Source organism: Chanos chanos, chromosome 16, assembly GCF_902362185.1.
Source record: "Chanos chanos chromosome 16, fChaCha1.1, whole genome shotgun sequence".
NCBI lineage: Eukaryota > Metazoa > Chordata > Actinopteri > Gonorynchiformes > Chanidae > Chanos > Chanos chanos.
The window spans coordinates 6,048,288-6,065,859 of record NC_044510.1 but is presented as its reverse complement, the minus strand read 5'-3'; the positions used below and the strand labels follow the sequence as shown (position 1 = coordinate 6,065,859).

Here is a 17,572-nt window from a genome sequence, read left to right as displayed (position 1 = left end):
GACTAAACTGCTGCTGCACAGGCTGGCGTCAAAGGTCACAGTCAATCAGAGACTCCAATCAATCATTTGGTTTGGTTTCAGTTTTTTTGTTTCTTATTTTTCTCCATTGTACACTTTTTTCCCCTCTAAATTGTAAATTTTCTTTTTTTCTTTCATTTTTATAGGACATTCAGCTTATACCCTTGGGCTGACACAATGTTCACCAAACATGGACAGATTGGACAGATTTTCTTTTTAAGCCTGACAAAGAGCTAGGAATTATCAATGGTGATACTTTCAATGTGCATGATTAACACTAATAACGACAACTATTCATCCAGCTCTGCGTGCTGTCTGCTACACAGCTATACACATTAACAAAGCCATAAATACATAAGCACTTTTATTCCATACATCATCTACACTAAAGAAGACACTGGCATACAGCTTTAGAGTATCAATCACAAAGCTTGGGCCATTTTAAATGGCAAAACTTGAACTTGACAGAAAAACCAGAACATGAATAGGCAAGAGGCGTGGTCAAGGAGACTTCACTCTTGACTACAAATGCCTGCTGTCATGTTAATATAGCTTGTACCATAACTCTGATGACAAAGTAATAATAACAACCGTTAAAAATTAAGAACTGCCACCATTCCACATGTGAGATGCTGTCACTACTATGGAAACGTCTCATTAATTCCTAGCCCCTTGAACACAAGAAAGCATCACAATTTCGAGCCATCTGTCGTAGGCTCGTGAGGTTAAAAACTGGAAACTCAGCCCAATGGTATAAATATTTGTGCAATAAATGACAAAAACTAACGTGACGAGTAGGGCCTGACCAGGACTCCAAATGCCTACACCCTGAGGATGTGTGATCTGGTCTGCCACCGGGGGGCGGTAACAGTCAAACTAGCACAATCCCAAATGATCCCCATTTATTTATTCTGTCAAGATTAAAGCAAAACAAAAAAATAAATAAAAAACAAAGGAAACCCCTGAAACAAACTTTCTTTCAGTAACAATTAAAATATGACAGATTTCAATGAAAACTTGCTTCTATAACAGTGAGTCTACTCTGTTGCAGGATGAGTTGTGAACTACAAGCACAAAGAGACTATTCAGACACAGCTGTCAGGCGACACCCTATCACCCATCACCAGCAAGGGCAGGAGTCCTGAACCAGGCCCAACAGTTGGACGGTGTTTCAGTTACGGTTTTGGAGTGGTTCTCATTAATTCCCTCCCCATCAATGATGGTCTTAAAGTTAAACAAACAAACAAACAAAAAAAAAAAAAACCACATCTAGCATTACCCATTCAGACGAAGGAGAGAATGAAAATCAAACGTAAAAATATGTGCAACGAAACAAAAAAAGGGGAAGTGTACCACGAGATCACCCAAGAGAGAAAAAAAAAACAAAGAAAAACTGAAAACAAACATGATGAGTATGCTCTAGATAGGTAATGTATTTTACACTGAAACACAGGCAGCAGAATGAACACTAATACAGAGAGAGGTACAGAGAGTTGAAGCCTATAAAAATACTGGTGCTCTGATGACTCAAGAATCAAAACGAAACAAAAATGGGGGGAAATTTATAAACAAACAAAATAAATAAAAGAATACATAAATAAAGAAACACAAATTAAATAATAATAAAAAAAACCAATTCAATCAGGGGGAAAAAATAACATTTACCACTAAGTTTACCATCAGCACAACATGGCCAGGATCATATCGCTGGAAAAAAGAAACACCAATTGGTTAAGCAGGAAGATTGAGGCACACAGAGAGGGTTAAGGGGTCAAGGGTGAGGGGTTAGGGCTAGGGTTTCTGTGGGGTGAAGAGCTTGGTGTACCCTTCCACCTCTTCAGATCTGTGTACTTGCAGGGTCAACCTCTCAACACACCCTGCTTTCCGGCAACCCTTTCCCAATCGTTTTCTAAATGCCAAATTGAGATCTTAATTCTCTTTATGTTACCCCGGTGAAGAGCGTGTGTGTGTGGGGGTGGGGGGTGGTTTGGCAGTCGGCTTCGACTGAATAACCTGTAGGAAACTTCTCATTCTCATTTGTTTTAGATCTGTAAACCAATAATAAGTCTAATTGTTCTCTAGGAAACCCATTCAACAACCCATTCACTCAATGAACCTCACTGGGTGAAGTATCACTGAATTGACATTATGTTCAGAAATTCACAGGCACAACAATTGAAGGAAACTGTTCCAGCAATCAGAATAGGGATTAAGGTTTTAGTGGTATTATGTGTAAATATTAATCAAGTCAAAAGTCTACCCGTAACCCTCTCTTGTGGCTGATTGTCCTTTTATTAAAAAATATAAAAGAATAAATCATAATGATAATAATAATAATAATGATAATAATAATGAAAAAAAAAATCCCCCTCCCCCGGCTTCCCCCACTCCATCATGCAGTCAAGGTCCATGGGCAAATACGGTTTCAAGACAAGGTGGCCAAAGATGTGTTTGCATAGTGTTCCACTTTTACATCTAGGGGAGGAACTTTTGACAGACATCCTCTGTGAACGAGTTTTCAGCAGCGCATGGAACTCCCGACACAAACCAAGGGACACACTACTCTGATATCTTGCCAATCCTAAGTATTCTTTTTGTTTGAAAAGATGCACTCTTGACAAAAGGGAATGACAATGTCAAGCACCATAATGAATGTTAATTGACAAATCAAGCCTAGACCAAGCTCTGCACTGCTTAAAACTCTGATACGCAAGATGGGGTCTGGACGACCTGCATGCTTTTGCTGGAAGGGGGAAAGGAGGTGGATTATGGGTAGGAATGGGTTTTATTTTTTTTTTCTTTCCCTTTGTGTGGTGGTGAAGGGGTGGTGGAGAGGTATTCCCTGCAAGCCAAAACACCTGAGCCCTCACCCCACCATTGGTGACACACACACATTCACACACACCCTCACACGCACACGCACACTGACACACAGATCCCACTCCCACGTTACCACGAGTGTACAGTCACTTCACAGGAGTGGAGACAGGCAGACAGACTGACTAACAGGCAGAAAGGGAAGGGTATGGTGGGGCAGAGAGATTCGGGCTCATTCTGCAAGCCATTCAAAAGGATTCATCAAGAGAGGCGAAGTCATGTTCAAAGCCAATCAAAGAGCCCCATCTCAAGTTCACAGCCAATCAGATAACACCCACCATTGCAGCCACAAACATATAAAGAACGAGTAAACAAACAAAAAAATATAAACCCTCTAATCTATCAGAGACAGAATTCTGTACTCAATCCAAAGGAAATAGTTGCTGATTCTACAGGAAGTGATGTAATCACATATCACTACATTGATCTACAGGTTTGTTTATCTTTTCCCCTGTTCATTTTGGTGTGGGTTTCAAATTGCAGCATTTGTTTTTATTTGAGCAGAGAGAAAGTTTTAGTGATTATAAGCTTGTAGGAAAGAGCTAGGAGAGGCCGTTAGGCTGCACTTTAAACAGGGCGAGTTACGTCAAGTTCATTTTTGTCAAGAGCAAGAGAACCACACACACATACGCACGCGCGCACACACACACACACACACACACACTCACATACAGACACACAAAAGGGGAGTCCTACAAACCTTACCTACAAAAAAAGAGCAAAAAAAGAAACAGAGGAATAAAAAACAGAGTCAATACAGCAGAAACTTAAAGCATTGGGGAGACATTTCAATAAAATGACTCAGGAATGAGGGAATCAATTCTGATTTCATCACAGAAACCCAGGAGTGACCATGCAATGGTGCTGTGTGTGGATGATACAGTCCTGCTGGTATAAATGAGCACAGTTCACAGTGACACACACACACACACACACACACACACACTCACACACACTCACACCACAACTAGGCTGTGTCAACCACATTAACACACAGACTTGGCCAAACCAAAGCACCGATATCAATCTTTCTCAATGAAACTGTGTAAGGAAAAGAACCATCACTCACATCACCTACAAATACCATGTAATACCACGATAAGACAGAGTCATGTTATCGCTCACTACTTTCTCACAAAACCCTTAGGATCTTAAATATCATTTAAGAAACACACACATATGCTTCAGTTCCTTCTTTGCAAGTCTCATAACTGGAAGACAGCTTTGACAGACACCTGGTTTATCCCTGAAACGAAATCCAAGGCCTCTGTCACACACACTGTGTTAACAGGTGAATTCCCCATAAAAGGTTTTAACTGCGTTTTAACTCCTGCAACAGTTGGGTGATGCACTTTTTCCACAATTTGGAGTCCAAGTTCAGCCTCTCTCTTTGTTTCTCGTGCTCTTTCTCTCTCTGGAGATATGAGTAATTATTTCCTCTTGCAAGGTCCAACTCTTTATCTGACTGTATCTCTCCCACACACTGTTGCTGAAACAATATTCCACTCAGTCCTTCCACCCCGCCCCCCCAACCTACTCCTCATTGTAAACAGAGCAGTACAAAGAAAGTCATGAAACCAAAAAACGTAGCTAAAAATACATTACGGTGAAGAAACAGTTATGCTTCAAAAAAAAAAGTTTTCAAGAAACATTCCTGATCTTTCCCAAGCCTCATTGAAGGCATGTTACTGTGACAACAGCCTCCATCTTCAGAAACGTCCGGATAGTTCTGTTATGAGAGTTCTTAGAGAGGAACTAGAGAAGAGAATGTTGCCACAGCAATGACAAGAGTTTACACGCACTCTCACTCACACGTCGCTTTGTGTTGAGGCCTGATATGTTTTTTTTTTCCTTTCTTTTTTCTTTTTTTTTTTAGACAGGTTGAGAAGTTCGGGGTACAAAAGGTTACATGGGTATCAGATTTTGGGAATCCTTTTTCTCACCTTTCTTATCCCTTCTGTATCCCTGTCTCTCTTTGTACTTTCCTCTTTCCTCACGTCATCTCACTACTCTCTCTCTCTCTCTGTCATTCACCCATTGTTTTGTCAAAGGCCCTGTTCACACCTGGCATTAACCAGTCTTGGGTGATCCGATTACAAGTGGACAGCTTTAAGTACAGGTGCGAGTGGACCCAAGACGGACAGAGGACGCATTGAGATCCGATCGCTCAGACCACATTTGGAGGTGGCCTGGGCCGCATGTGGCCACATTCTTTAGGTACTGGGTACGTGAATGCGTCCTGGGCCATGCTGAAGGACCGCCCACTCAACTGACGAAAGTGCGTACTCATTCGTTTTGATTTCTTCCTCTTTTAATTTCTGGCAGATTAGGCACAGGAAGTACATTGCTGCCTCCCGCCAGTTAAAAACAACAACGCATTTGGTCTTTGCAAACGGAAATGTGCGTATTTATTTGCATACAGAGCGGGGAAGTGAGATCCGATCACAAGTGGTCATTCGAGAGGCATGTGGAGACGCATTTTAATGCCAGATGTGAACTGATGTACTTAGAGCTGTCTACTTTTGATCGGATCATCCAAGAAGCATGTTAATGGCAGGTGTGAACAGGGCCAAAGAGACTGAGGCATCTGAAATTTGTGAAGCTGATGAAATACAGCTGCTCAGAGCCAAATTAACCCAGACAGTATTAATAGCTTCCTGCTTCTGCACACTCTGAATAAAGCAATACATGTTGATATGAAAGAAACGAAGAATACTGCTCAAATACTCTTAGCATAATGTCAACTTCAAAACCTGCAGGAGCAAAATAGCTAAAACAGCTGCTGGGCAGAGGTGTGTGCTCATGTGTGTGTGTTTCCACAACACAAGTCCATGGGAAAGTCATTATTTATTGCTACCCACAGCACGTACTGCTAGACTGAAGGACAGCGTAACCTTGTAAAGACTCAAACAAACAAGCCCTTAAACCATTCTGTTACAAGAGAGAGAGAACTGAATTGAGATCAAAAAGGTTACAAAATTCAGAGCATTAATATGTATCTATCCATTCCTCTGTTGAATTTAATTTATCTATTCATCGACTGTGGTGCAAAGGTCTCTTCAAAAATCAAGGTGAAGTGAAGTCTCCTTTATTCTGTGTACCATCTTCTAGATCAGAAACCTAATCACTAAAACATGAGAGGAGGAACTGTTTAGATTAAAACAAATAAACAAAAAAAAATTCCATGTCTCTGAACGTTCAACGTCTTCAAGGATGGAGGGAGAGGTGAGAAAAGAGACGGGGGGGGGGGGCAAAGGAAGGTACTGCAGCCCGGTCTCACATAAATTAGATTGCAACATCTGTCTGTGGAATGTTTGCACACCGTCAGCAAGAGCATGTGTGAGTGTGTGAGCACACATGCAGAAGAGAAGCCCACCCCTATGTGTATATGCCTGTGGAACTGCTTTCAGTTTGTGACGTGCAGTGCAGTGTTTCAGCTCTAAACTAGTACAGATATACACTGCTGAGTGCACAAGATAAAACTGGGTTATTCTCCTATGGGGGGAAAGTATGTCTATGAGTGTGCACTGCAATGAACACTGATTAGAGAATGTGGGGTTATTTGGTTCAGAGCAATCTCTGAAGAGAGCTGAACCTGCCAATAATTACATCACCATACTGGAGCACAATGCAACCCACTCCCTATCAAATGAAGGGCAGAGAGAGGGAGTGAGAGAGAGAGAGGAGAAGTGGTGTGTGGAGGAAGAGAGACAATTACACTTCATGTATACCCTACTTGACTAACTACAAAAGAAAACCTTGGAACATGACATTAATGAACCAAAAATACATGCAAAGGACAGAGAAAAAGACACACACAGATTAACTAAGTAGGGGTAACCTGTATAGAATGAGCTGCAAATCTAAGATGGTAAAAATCTGAAATTTTGTCCTGAATATTTCAATACGTCCTGAATAGTTTGATATACGAGGGTGAACTCAATAATGAGAGGTGAATTATTATGACTGTTCCTTCGTTATGACATCAGCAAAGAGAAAACACCTGCCTGCGGGGAAGTAGAGAACCTCATTTTATTTAAAGACTGCTATGACAGACGCCACATATGTTGGGAAGGGGTATAAATATTAATGAAGAGGCAATCGGTGGAAGGAGGAGAGAGAGATTAATGATGCTTAACTGCATCAGCTAATTTTTTCAAATCAGCTAAATGGGTGGTGGGAGGGACATGGAGAAATAATATGTTTAGTCTGTGTGCATGTGTGAGAGAGAGAGGGGCCTTGAATTAGATTTGCTGCACAGTGTGTGGACAGCACAGGGATGCCTCTGCTTTCTCCCTTTAGCTCAGGAAGGGGGAGAGAGAATGTGTTGATGTGTGTCTGTGTTCAGAGATGTGTATAAGTAAATCTGAGTTCATTTTACCTTTAAAAGGACTAGCCTCTGATCATCTTTAAGTCAAACTTAGTAGTGTGTCCTTATCTTAGTTTTTGGAAATCAATACTGAGCTTGAATGCCTGTCGTAAGAGATTTGCATTAGCCTTTGCACATGACGCAGAAGAATGCTGTGTTCCACTGACACTCCTTCATCAGGTCCTGGTATAATCGGAACAACGCAGGTCTTTTTAAAACCTAATAAACCAGAATGAGAACCACAAATGCACTCTCGCACAAGCACTCCATGAGTAGAAATTTCCAGATAAGACTGGCGTAATGGACAAAAGCTCTCTGTCCACCACAGGGGCACAGTAATGTTTTCCTCTAAAAGAAGCTCGTACCGCCGCAATTTCACTGACAACTCCGGTGCCAACTGGGCAACCAGCCCTGCCTTTAACAAACGGCTAAAGTCACACACACACTCAAGCACAGAAAAGGATCTTTGATTCACAAGGAAACTGCCGGAAGATGATCTGCTTGCCTGATAGTACAGGTGCAGACCTCTTCTGGAGTGACTGCTATCAAATGCAGCACTGGTACCAGTAAGTTTAAGAGTTTGCATTTCTCTCTCTCCTTACTCATTGTCAAATGAAAACTAAAAATTACTTAAAAAAAAAAAAGTCTAAAAAAGTCGAGCCCTTACAGTGTTGATTCTCTCAGTGATGTGAAATGGCTGCACAGGGATCTGTTACCAGTGAAACGGCTTGACATTCGGCCAGTTCCAGCACGAGTTTCATGGTCTGAGCTTGTGTGTCTGTTCCAGCAGAGACAAGCAGAGGAGTGTTTCAGTTATGTTATGAGGACAATTGTGTGAATACACACACCCTATTCACCAATGGACTCTAAAAACAAGGCTGCACATAGTATGATTCAGACAGTGTACATGTGAGCATGAGAGAGAGAGAGAGAGAGAGAGAGAGAGAGAAAGAGAGAGAGTGTGAGAGAGAGAAAGGGAGGAAAGGGTGGAACTGAAGAGAAGAAAAACAAGCAGCCAGTTGTTTTCATGGATGAGCTCATTTTGGATCTCAGTGTAGGGCAAGCTGTTTGGGCAATTTCCAAAACACTCCTTTCTATCTGTCTCACAGAACAGTATCAATAGAACTCTGTCTGTGTGTGTGTGTGTGTGTGTGTGTGTGTGTGTGCGTGCGCCATAGTTTCATAAAAATCTGCAGTGGGCAGAGAACCACCCCGGGACAGAAGAGGAGGCTTAACAAGTCCTAACCGACTCATCCTTTTAACTCATCTTCCTGTTCTGCTCTCTCAGCGTCTTATTCCTCTAATTCCTCTGACCCTTCTGCCTCTTTTCCTCAGTCACTCTACCATACCTCTGGCACCAGTCATCCCATAATAAAATGCAAATACCGTTTTGCACCAAGTCTGCCGAGCATTTCCCGAACAACCATTGGGTCATACCAACTATAAAACAGCCAATCAGAAACAAGGAGCAAAAATGGGCACTTCTCTACTGAAAGTGTTTCAAAAGCACATGTGGGATGGGGACATCATTGTTGGTGGTACAGTATGAGACTTTTCAGACAGAGAGAGCGAGAGAGAGAGAGGGGGGGGGAGAGAAAGTGTTCTTACCCTGCATGGTTTTGCCCAGGCCTTGTCCGAGCTTCCAGCCATGTTTCTGAAGCAACCGGTGCCCAATGTTATCCTGATGATGGGAGGAGAGGAAAAAAAGACCAAGAATATTCCAATAATAAGAAAAGCTTTACACACACATCCTCGCAGAAAAGCACGCACACAAACACACACACACAGGAAGCCAGACTATCAGTACAAAATCACTGTCATCATCATCATCATCACCACCACCTTCTATACCCTGTGACATCAGTACTCCTCATCACAGAGGAAGAGTGGGAAAGGGAAAAGGGAGAAGTGAGAGAGGTTAGGAAAAAGACGGTGGAAGAATCCTAAAGAACACACTTTTCTACAGGTCCTGGGTGGCTATGGGAGACAGGATTGTGGCAGGGTCTAGCTACTAAACTTTGCTAAGACGTTCTACACTACATCTACCATGATTAAGTATAGGCCTATATTAGATATGATCTCTCCTGGTGTCAAAGGAACTAACTCACTGGACAAATCTAGCCAGAACTGGACACAAACAGTACCAAAACACTTTCACTATCAGTCTCAGAGGGGAGGAAGAGGAGGAGGAAGAGGAATATAGTTGGTTATATACGTATTAGGAGACATGATTATACATATATAAACCGCACAAGAAATATTACACACACACACACACAAAAAAACAAGTAGAATAAGGAGTGATAACAAACATAAAATAAAAAAGGAAAACACAATGAATGCAGAGATCTTGAAACAAAAGTAAATCTTTCACAAGCTTTCTGTGAGTTCATCACCATGACAACAGAGCCACCACGGAACATACAGTATATGCAGCCGGAAGAAGAGAGAGATAGAGAGAGAAAGAGAAATGGAGAGAGGGAGAGAGAGAAAGAAGGAAAGAGAGAGAGAGAGAGAAAAAGATAGGCCTCGGGTTACCATTACAAGGCCAGTATGTGTGTGTGTGTGTGTGTGTGTGTGTGTGTGTGCATGTGTGAGTCATAGAAAACTGGGGATAAGAGCATTTATTCATTTAGGTTCAGCAAAAAAACAAAAGGAGTTAAAACAAAACAAAACATGAAATGCAGGACTAGTATCCCACTACTACAAACTACATCGAGCCAAAAAACAAACGAACAAAACAAAACAAAAAAAAAGCTTGATATTGTAGTGTATAACCATTCCAAATGATGAAAAACTGGTGCTGCAATCTACCATCAAACAGCAGGGAAGTATCCAAAAATAAACAAACGAAAAAACAAACAATGTAAAACAGGTGACAATTCAAAAAACAACGGTAACCGGCATGCAGCTTTTTGTTAAAAACTCACTTTAACAAAAAGAAACGGCGGTGTTAGTATTGACTATATACTCAGCGTATACCAGGAGAGAGGAAAAGAACCCAAGAGCATGAGATGGTGTTAGTGATGAACAGGCAAAGAAAATGTGACACACAAAGTCAAGGTTCATCTAAACAGAGGTCAGTAGCTATGTGGTAGGTTAGAGGCAGGAGTTAAGATGGAGCAGGCCAAGACGTGAGCGGGGGTTTTTGGAATCGGGGGGGCGGAGCCAAACATAGTTAGTGCATTATGGATCAGAGTTGTGTGTCAACTGCCACAAAACACACCCCCTTTCTTCTTTAACCCCACCTTTTCACTGCCTCGCCTGACAAAGCCTTGCTGGCATGTGATTGGCCAGCTGGGATTGATCTAATTTCTGTGTGAGCCAATGAACTTTAAGCCATCTCTACTCCTGGAATTAAGTGGGTTAAAATATTTCTCCAAACTAGACTAGGAGGCTGATAATGTTGAGATCAATGATGAGCTATAGTTGTTCAAACAACAACAAAAAAACCCTTCCCTACCAGCTGTCAATTACATTTTCAATTTAAAAAAGAGGTTACTAGAATAGGCCCCATGGGGCCCAGTAACTTTGTTACATGGGGGAGTTGAGTGATGATTTAAATGGGAAAACCAAGACAGAGTGAACTGCCAATGCCTTATGAGCACCTTCATTTTTCAGATCTCCTGCTGGTTGGAGAAGGAGGAGATTTTAACACACCTCTGTGTGTGCAGCAGTTGAGCTCTACACTGTATTTGCTTCATCAGTCCTCTCTTTTACAATTCCAGAACAAACTGCTTCCTGCAAGCATCAGTGACTGTCAGTTGGCAGCCTTGTACATGCTGTGTGCAGATGACTAGAGCAAGAGGCACTGCTCTGATGCTCCTCTCTTTGCCTCGGGCTTAAAGACACTGAGGCATCTCCTATGTGTATATTTGGGTTGTGCACTTCTCTCAGGAAAAAACAAAAAACAAGATTAAAAAAAGGGCATAGAAAAAGATTCTTGTGAAAGAGAAAGGAAAGCTGAGGTGAATGTCCAGCATGGGGCAGTGTGTATTACCATAGCAACAAGCTCTCATATAAATCACCATGGTAACATCTATAGCCTCCATGGTAGTTGGGATATGACAATCCACATGTGCGGGGCATAACTACAGAAACTACTGTGGTCGAAATGAGAACTACAAGGCCCAAAATCCTTTGCAGCCTCTCGGCAGTGCAGATGTTTGTGCAATAAGCCCTGCCCAAATGGCCTGCATTGCAGTGGCTCTGCAGCAGACCTTGCTTAACACACACATCACCATCATAGGAGATCTGGTCATCCAGTAGGGGTTGGGGGGGAGGGGCATTGCACTTGACCTCAAATTACCTCTAAGGCAAAATCAGAGATTCAGTTGCATGCTATCTATGCATAATTCCAAGTCCCTACCCCACACTTGGAACTAACCAATCAGAATCAAACATTCACAGGAGGACGGTGAACATTGGCTCAAACACATAAATATATACATTTTTTTCACTCATAATTTTTGCAGAGTCAATCAAAATTGCCTGACTAAAGCCTGGGGAAGCATACCCAAGCCTTGTAATTAATGCAGGAGGTCCAATTGTCAGGAATTTGGTGGTCGTGGACAGGAGGAGGAGCAGTAGGAGGAGGAGGAGGAGGAAGAGGAGAAGGAGGGGGCAGGTTTGGTGCAGGATGAGCAGATGAATGCACTAAAAAAAATGAAACAGATGATAAGCAACAACGCCGAAGAATCCAACAGCAGTGCAAGTGGAGTGAAAACATGTCCATACGAACCTGGCTTTAAAAACCCTGGGCTGTCAAAAGAACAGTCAAACGTCACACAACGGAAGACCGGCTCAGACTCGAAAGCTCTCTACTGTGCTAACTCAACTTTCTGTCAAAAAAATTACAGCTATTGTAGCTTTCTACTGCATTACCATAGTGCATTCACACATCTACATATGCACTAACAGACTGTGGCAATTATTGTTAATATTAAATGACTTTTTTTTTAAAAAATATATATATAAATCAAATAACAAACAACAAAAAAAGGAAAATACGTTATTTTGTCCAAACAGGTACACTCCCACAAGGAAAAGAGTGGTGGCAGAGAGAAAGACAGAGAGAGATAAAGAGAGAGGGAGGTGTGCAATGTGCTGCAACTAACACAGTGATAGGAAGAGGAGGGTGGGGTAGGGGTAAGGTGCGGTTGAGTAGGGGTTAAACATGACTGGAGTGAAAATAAAGTGAAAAAAAGAGACAGAGAAGAGAGGAGAGAGGAGAGAGAGAGAGAGAGAGAGAGAGAGAGAGAGAGAGAGAGAGAGAGAGAGAGAGAGAGAGAGATACAAGGCAGTCTACTGTATTTGTTAACTACTGTGTGTATGTGCAATGGAAAGGTCTAACAACACTTGTCTCATTGTGTGCAGACACAGAAATCGGACACAAGTCTTGCGTTTGAAAGCGTGTGTTTGTGCTTGCAGTTTTGCCAGGTCTCTCACATGCTGCTCTCTGTCAGAGCGTTCAGAAGTCGAGTTATCTGACCCTCTCAAAAGTCTGCCCTAGATTCCTGTCACTGCCGACAGCAAAGACCAGACCAAACAGACCAGCTCTCCTACAATATGAAGCAAATATATCTAACACAAACAAAGATAGATAGAGTAGGACACAGAAAGAGTGGGTGAATGAGTGAAAAAGACAGAGATTGAGAGAGTGAGTGAGAGTGAGTGTGAGAATGTTAGCTTTTTTTCCCCTAAGAAAACATAAGCATTACCTCTCATGACTCTGACCTTTTAACTTCACCTTGCAGGGTGTAAATTCATTTTGTCCTCCTAACTTCCTCTCAGTTCTGTCTTACTTTACATTCATTGTCCAAGAAATGTTTCTGGTTTCAAATGAACTGTGTGTTAGTAAAGTATGCTAATATGACGCAGGATAGATTTAGCAAGCAACAATCAACCTCTTAATAAACTGCCATCTTCAGAACTCTCAGTTTAAATGGTTGCTATGGAGATAACTGTCCTAATCCACTCATAAAAGAGTCCTTATATGGTAAAGTGAGTGTGGGGAGGGTGTTTGTGGGTCAGAGCAGCAGCTTTGAATGACTTTTTTAAAGCTATCTTTAAATAAATCTTTTTGACCTTTCTCCCAGAACATTCTGGGGTTCAGCTTTCGCCGCAGTGGATGTCTAAGGGGTGTTGACCGCGCTTGTGTGTTTGGTTCTGCGACCCCCTATTATATATATATGTGTGTGTGTGTGTGTGTTGGATTAGAGCATGACAAGAAACCATATCTTGGGCAAACCATCTGTAGTGTGGTTGTGATGCTGAAGTAAGAGGGAGTTTAGCTGCACTGGCAGGAATGTTATGGTCACTGCGTGGGTATACTTGAGCCCTTTAACACTTCCCTGTTGGCCTACGGCTGTGAACTCGGGGTGAAAGCTGGTTGACTTGAGTTTGTAGTAATGAGAAGACTCTATTTGTTCTCCAGTGTAAATGGAGGCCACTGACCCTGTCAGACCACATGCCTACTGCCACTAAGTGTGGGGGAAAAGGTTCAGAGATGGGGTAGGGAAAAGCAAAGTAGTAAAGAAGCTGTTCATGAGCTAGTGAGACGACTACACCTGATCCATCTGTGAAGTAATAGCTGTGTGTGCCTTTGTGTGTGTACAGTTTTTTGACGTGTAGCTGCCCAGTGCACATCTCCCAAGGGAAAGGGTAATACATGCAAGGTCAGAAAAAAAAAGAACAAAAGAAGGAGGGGGGGGGGGCAAAAAAAAAGGAAATGTTAGAGGGAAAGAGTGGGTAAAAAAATAAGAGAGAGACAGAGAGAGGTTGTGTGGGGGAGGGGGAGCAGAGCAAAGAGAGAGTGAGGGAGTGAGAGTAGAAAAACGGGTCCCAAATAAAGTACAACAGATCTCTAGCTGCCTACGAATCACACACAATGATTGGCAGAAAGGAGGGGCACGGAGAAACGAGAGCACGGCACACACACACACACAGCCTCCGGACCAAAGACGCTCTCTCTCACATGCTCGCAGCGACAGCAGTCACTGTTCAAGCCTCGTGCTGTCTAGTGTTGACTGAAATAAATGATTTGGTGTGCGGTGAAAAATAGCCCAGCAAGTCTTCTCCTAGTTCTCCAGAAGCCTGTTTAAAGGGACGTGTGTGTGTGTGTGTGTGTGAGAGTGTGAGTGTGTGAGAGAGAGAGAGAGAGAGAGAGAGAGAGACGCAGTAATGGCTAGAATCTTCTGTCTTCATCCACTATGTCAAGAGGGCTCCTTCTGTGTGTGCATAGCATGTGTGCGTGTGTGTGTGTGTGTGTGTGTGTGTGTGTGTGTGTGTGGGGCGACAGCAGTTCTATCTTGTCACCTGCATCATCTCGGTACATTTCGCGGAGGCCTAGCTGTGTGCTGCGTGTTCTCTCTCCATACCCCTCCACAGATAATAGTGCAGGAGCAGAACTTGTCTTTGGTCAGGCAGGCGGCCCCATCACCTCTCCACTCCCCCAGCCTGCCGGTCACGGCCTCCCTTACCTGGCTTCTGGGTGGGTGCTCCGTTTTTTTACGACGACCAGCCATTGGATTTACGGGTTGATAATGTGCTAAGCGTCCAAGAAATCTTGATAGAAAAGGGTTCTTCCCTTTTCAGCAAACGATACTGATCCTATGTCAGTTAATCCAATAAACAGTCCCCTTACCAAAACATTTATTTCTCTGAGTTCCCTGACTTCAGCACTCAATATCCATTAAACACAGATATGTATACGTGTATACTGTTGTATCTAAATCTACTGTGCAGCCTGTTTCTCTGCTAGAATAGTTGGTTCTCAATACGGCGGATACCAAAATGAATGGGAACACCATTATGACTGTGTACTGACTGAGCCCTTGGGCAGTGCTGGCGGTAATGTACTCTATGACATTCAGGCCTGTTTGTTCCATTAACTTAAACAACCTCTGTACTTTGTGGACATGCTTCCAGCAAAACATTTAATGTGTTTTAAGATATTTATCGTCTATCTTTGCGCAAATTGGTGCAAGATTTCTCTGTGCAGTTTCTGAATTAGAAAAGGATTCAGGATTTTTTGTGTCAATAAATATTTCAATCCAAATGAAGCCTGTGACCCATCTCAAGGTCATGAGTGGAATAATGGTTTGTTTAAGGGTGTATAACAGGCTGTTCCACTCCAAACTGCCGAGAGGCATTGGACATTATGGGGAGAAAGAGAGGAGATTAGGCCTGCCAGCCTCTGAAAGTGACGGAGGTAGAGAAAGAGAGAGGGAGAGGTAAAGAAGACAGTGGGAGAAGAAAGAGAGAGAGAGATGGAGAAGAGCTGCCTGCAATATTATCTACATGCCTAGTCAGCGAAAAATGCAGTCCCAGTTGCACAAGCACCATGCCAGCACATAATGACAGAGGGTACTGTACACCAAATCACTGTGTTGGAGAGAGACAGAGAGAGAGAGAGAGAGAGAGAGAGAGAGAGAGAGAGAGAGACAGAGAGACAGAGAGAGGGAGAGAGACAGAGAGAGGGAGAGAGACAGAGAGAGAGAGACAGAGAGAGAGAGAGAGAGAGAACGTTACAAGGAGCCCCTAAGAGACAGGAGTAAGAGAGCAGAGCGTGCAGATACAAACCGGGTCTGAGGTGCTTAGCTAATTGGGGCCAATTCGCTGCAGGAGAGAAATGTCGAACACCCCAAGTTGTGTACAATACTGAAAATATCTGACATAAACTGTCCTACACAGACACCAACACAAAAACACACACACACACACACACTCACTCACATACATGCATGTAAAATTACTACAAACACTCACTCCTCACAACATTCACAGCATATTATGTAGGTACATCTGGTACCATTCTCTCTCTCTCTCACTCACACACACACACACACACACACTCACAGGTGGAGTGGATGACACACTGTTGCCTTCCTGGCTCTAGAACTGCGCAATTAAATTCATGTATTGATTGACTGCCCCATGCAGACAAGTGTATTCTAACCACACAAGAGTGAATGTCATGCTATAATTAAGCTGATTGTTGGTGTGTCCCTATTTATTTATTTCTGTTTGTTTTTCAGTGCCTATGTGGCACACTGGTGTGTGAGCGCTTTTGAAGCAGCTTACCATTTACGCATGTGCCTGCGATTCTGAATGATTCGAAAGCCTTTAGAGACCACCTACACGCACACAGCTAGGCGAAACATACTCTCCCTTCAGGCATAACTGCATACCACCCAGCAGCTAAATTAGCAGCTACAACACAAGCACCAGTCAAGAGTTAGTGTGAAAACCACACTCATAGTCTTACAGCAGGGCTCTGCTCTCCTCTGCTCAGAATGGGATATTTCAACAACTTTGTGTCAAACAGAAAAATATTCTCTGGCTCCCCTGCAAACTGAATCCTTCCATGAAAAAACGAAATACATTTGGGTGCATACGATTCGTTATTATTCACCACATAAGTTGATTTTTTTTTGGTCCCTAAAGCTTTGGCTAAATTTCAATAAGACAGCGTGTTATCCACTCCACCGTTCAAAATTAGTGAAGACATCAAATTATAATAGACATCTATCTCTACGCGCCCATGGAGACAGCACATACACACATACTCACACACACACTCACACCCCCCCTGACAATCACACCTGTGATCGAGAGGAAAACAGTGCTTCGATCACAGTGATTGGTTAAAAAAAAAAACAAAAAAAAAAACCAGACTGGTCTTTTACAGAAGTCTTGAGTGAGTGTGACAGTATGCAGGAAGACCCACGCTGGGAAATGACACAGGAAGTGGTCAGTTGGGAAGGGGGGGGGGGCAGAAAGTGAATAAGCAAAGGGGGAAAAGGGGGGGGGGGGGGTGTCTATAGAAGTTCCAAAACAGACATGGGGGGATTTGCTGGTTGATTTTGATTGTAAGGGATGGGGGTGAGAGTGCAATTTGATAAGGCTAGTCTACAAAAAAAAAAGGGAGGGGGGGGGGGGGGGGGGGGGGGGGGGTGGAGGGATTGACAGAGGGAAGAGAAGGGGCCGTGGCTCTTTTTTTCCCCCCAACTGGACCAATCATCCACTCTCACACACGGATCTGAGGTCGGTCTTGTCCAATAGCACAGGGGGATGGTGAGGGGGTGCGGCCTTACCGATTCTATGGGCTTGTCCAGGGAGGCCTGTTCCAACTCCAACTGACCCTCCTCATACTGATCAAAGTGATTCCCACCCTGGGGGGAGAGAGAGAGACAGAGTTATATGCACGGAGAATGCTGCGGTCAGTGTTCTATATGTTTCATGACTGTAACTGAAAAAAACAAGTTAAACATCATAGCTACGATTACAAACTCAACGTTTTGGACT

General features: G+C 42.9%; 1 protein-coding gene across 6 annotated transcripts in view; it reads right to left on the bottom strand.

Annotated features, from left to right (window-relative positions):
- gpatch8 (G patch domain containing 8) overlaps window positions 1-17,572 on the bottom strand; it is a 36,514-nt gene that overhangs the window by 9,133 nt on the left and 9,809 nt on the right. For 2 of the 6 annotated variants that reach the window (XM_030793157.1, XM_030793158.1), the window contains exons 2-3: window positions 17,362-17,439; window positions 8,873-8,945 (exon numbers count right to left, since the gene is read on the bottom strand). In XM_030793157.1, the coding sequence (XP_030649017.1) occupies window positions 8,873-8,945; window positions 17,362-17,439 (151 nt within the window). Of the gene's footprint in view, window positions 1-1,683; window positions 2,340-8,872; window positions 9,727-12,005; window positions 12,212-15,847; window positions 15,884-17,361; window positions 17,440-17,572 lie in introns of those variants that run through there. The other 4 variants (XM_030793161.1, XM_030793159.1, XM_030793163.1 and 1 more) reach the window with 4 other exon arrangements.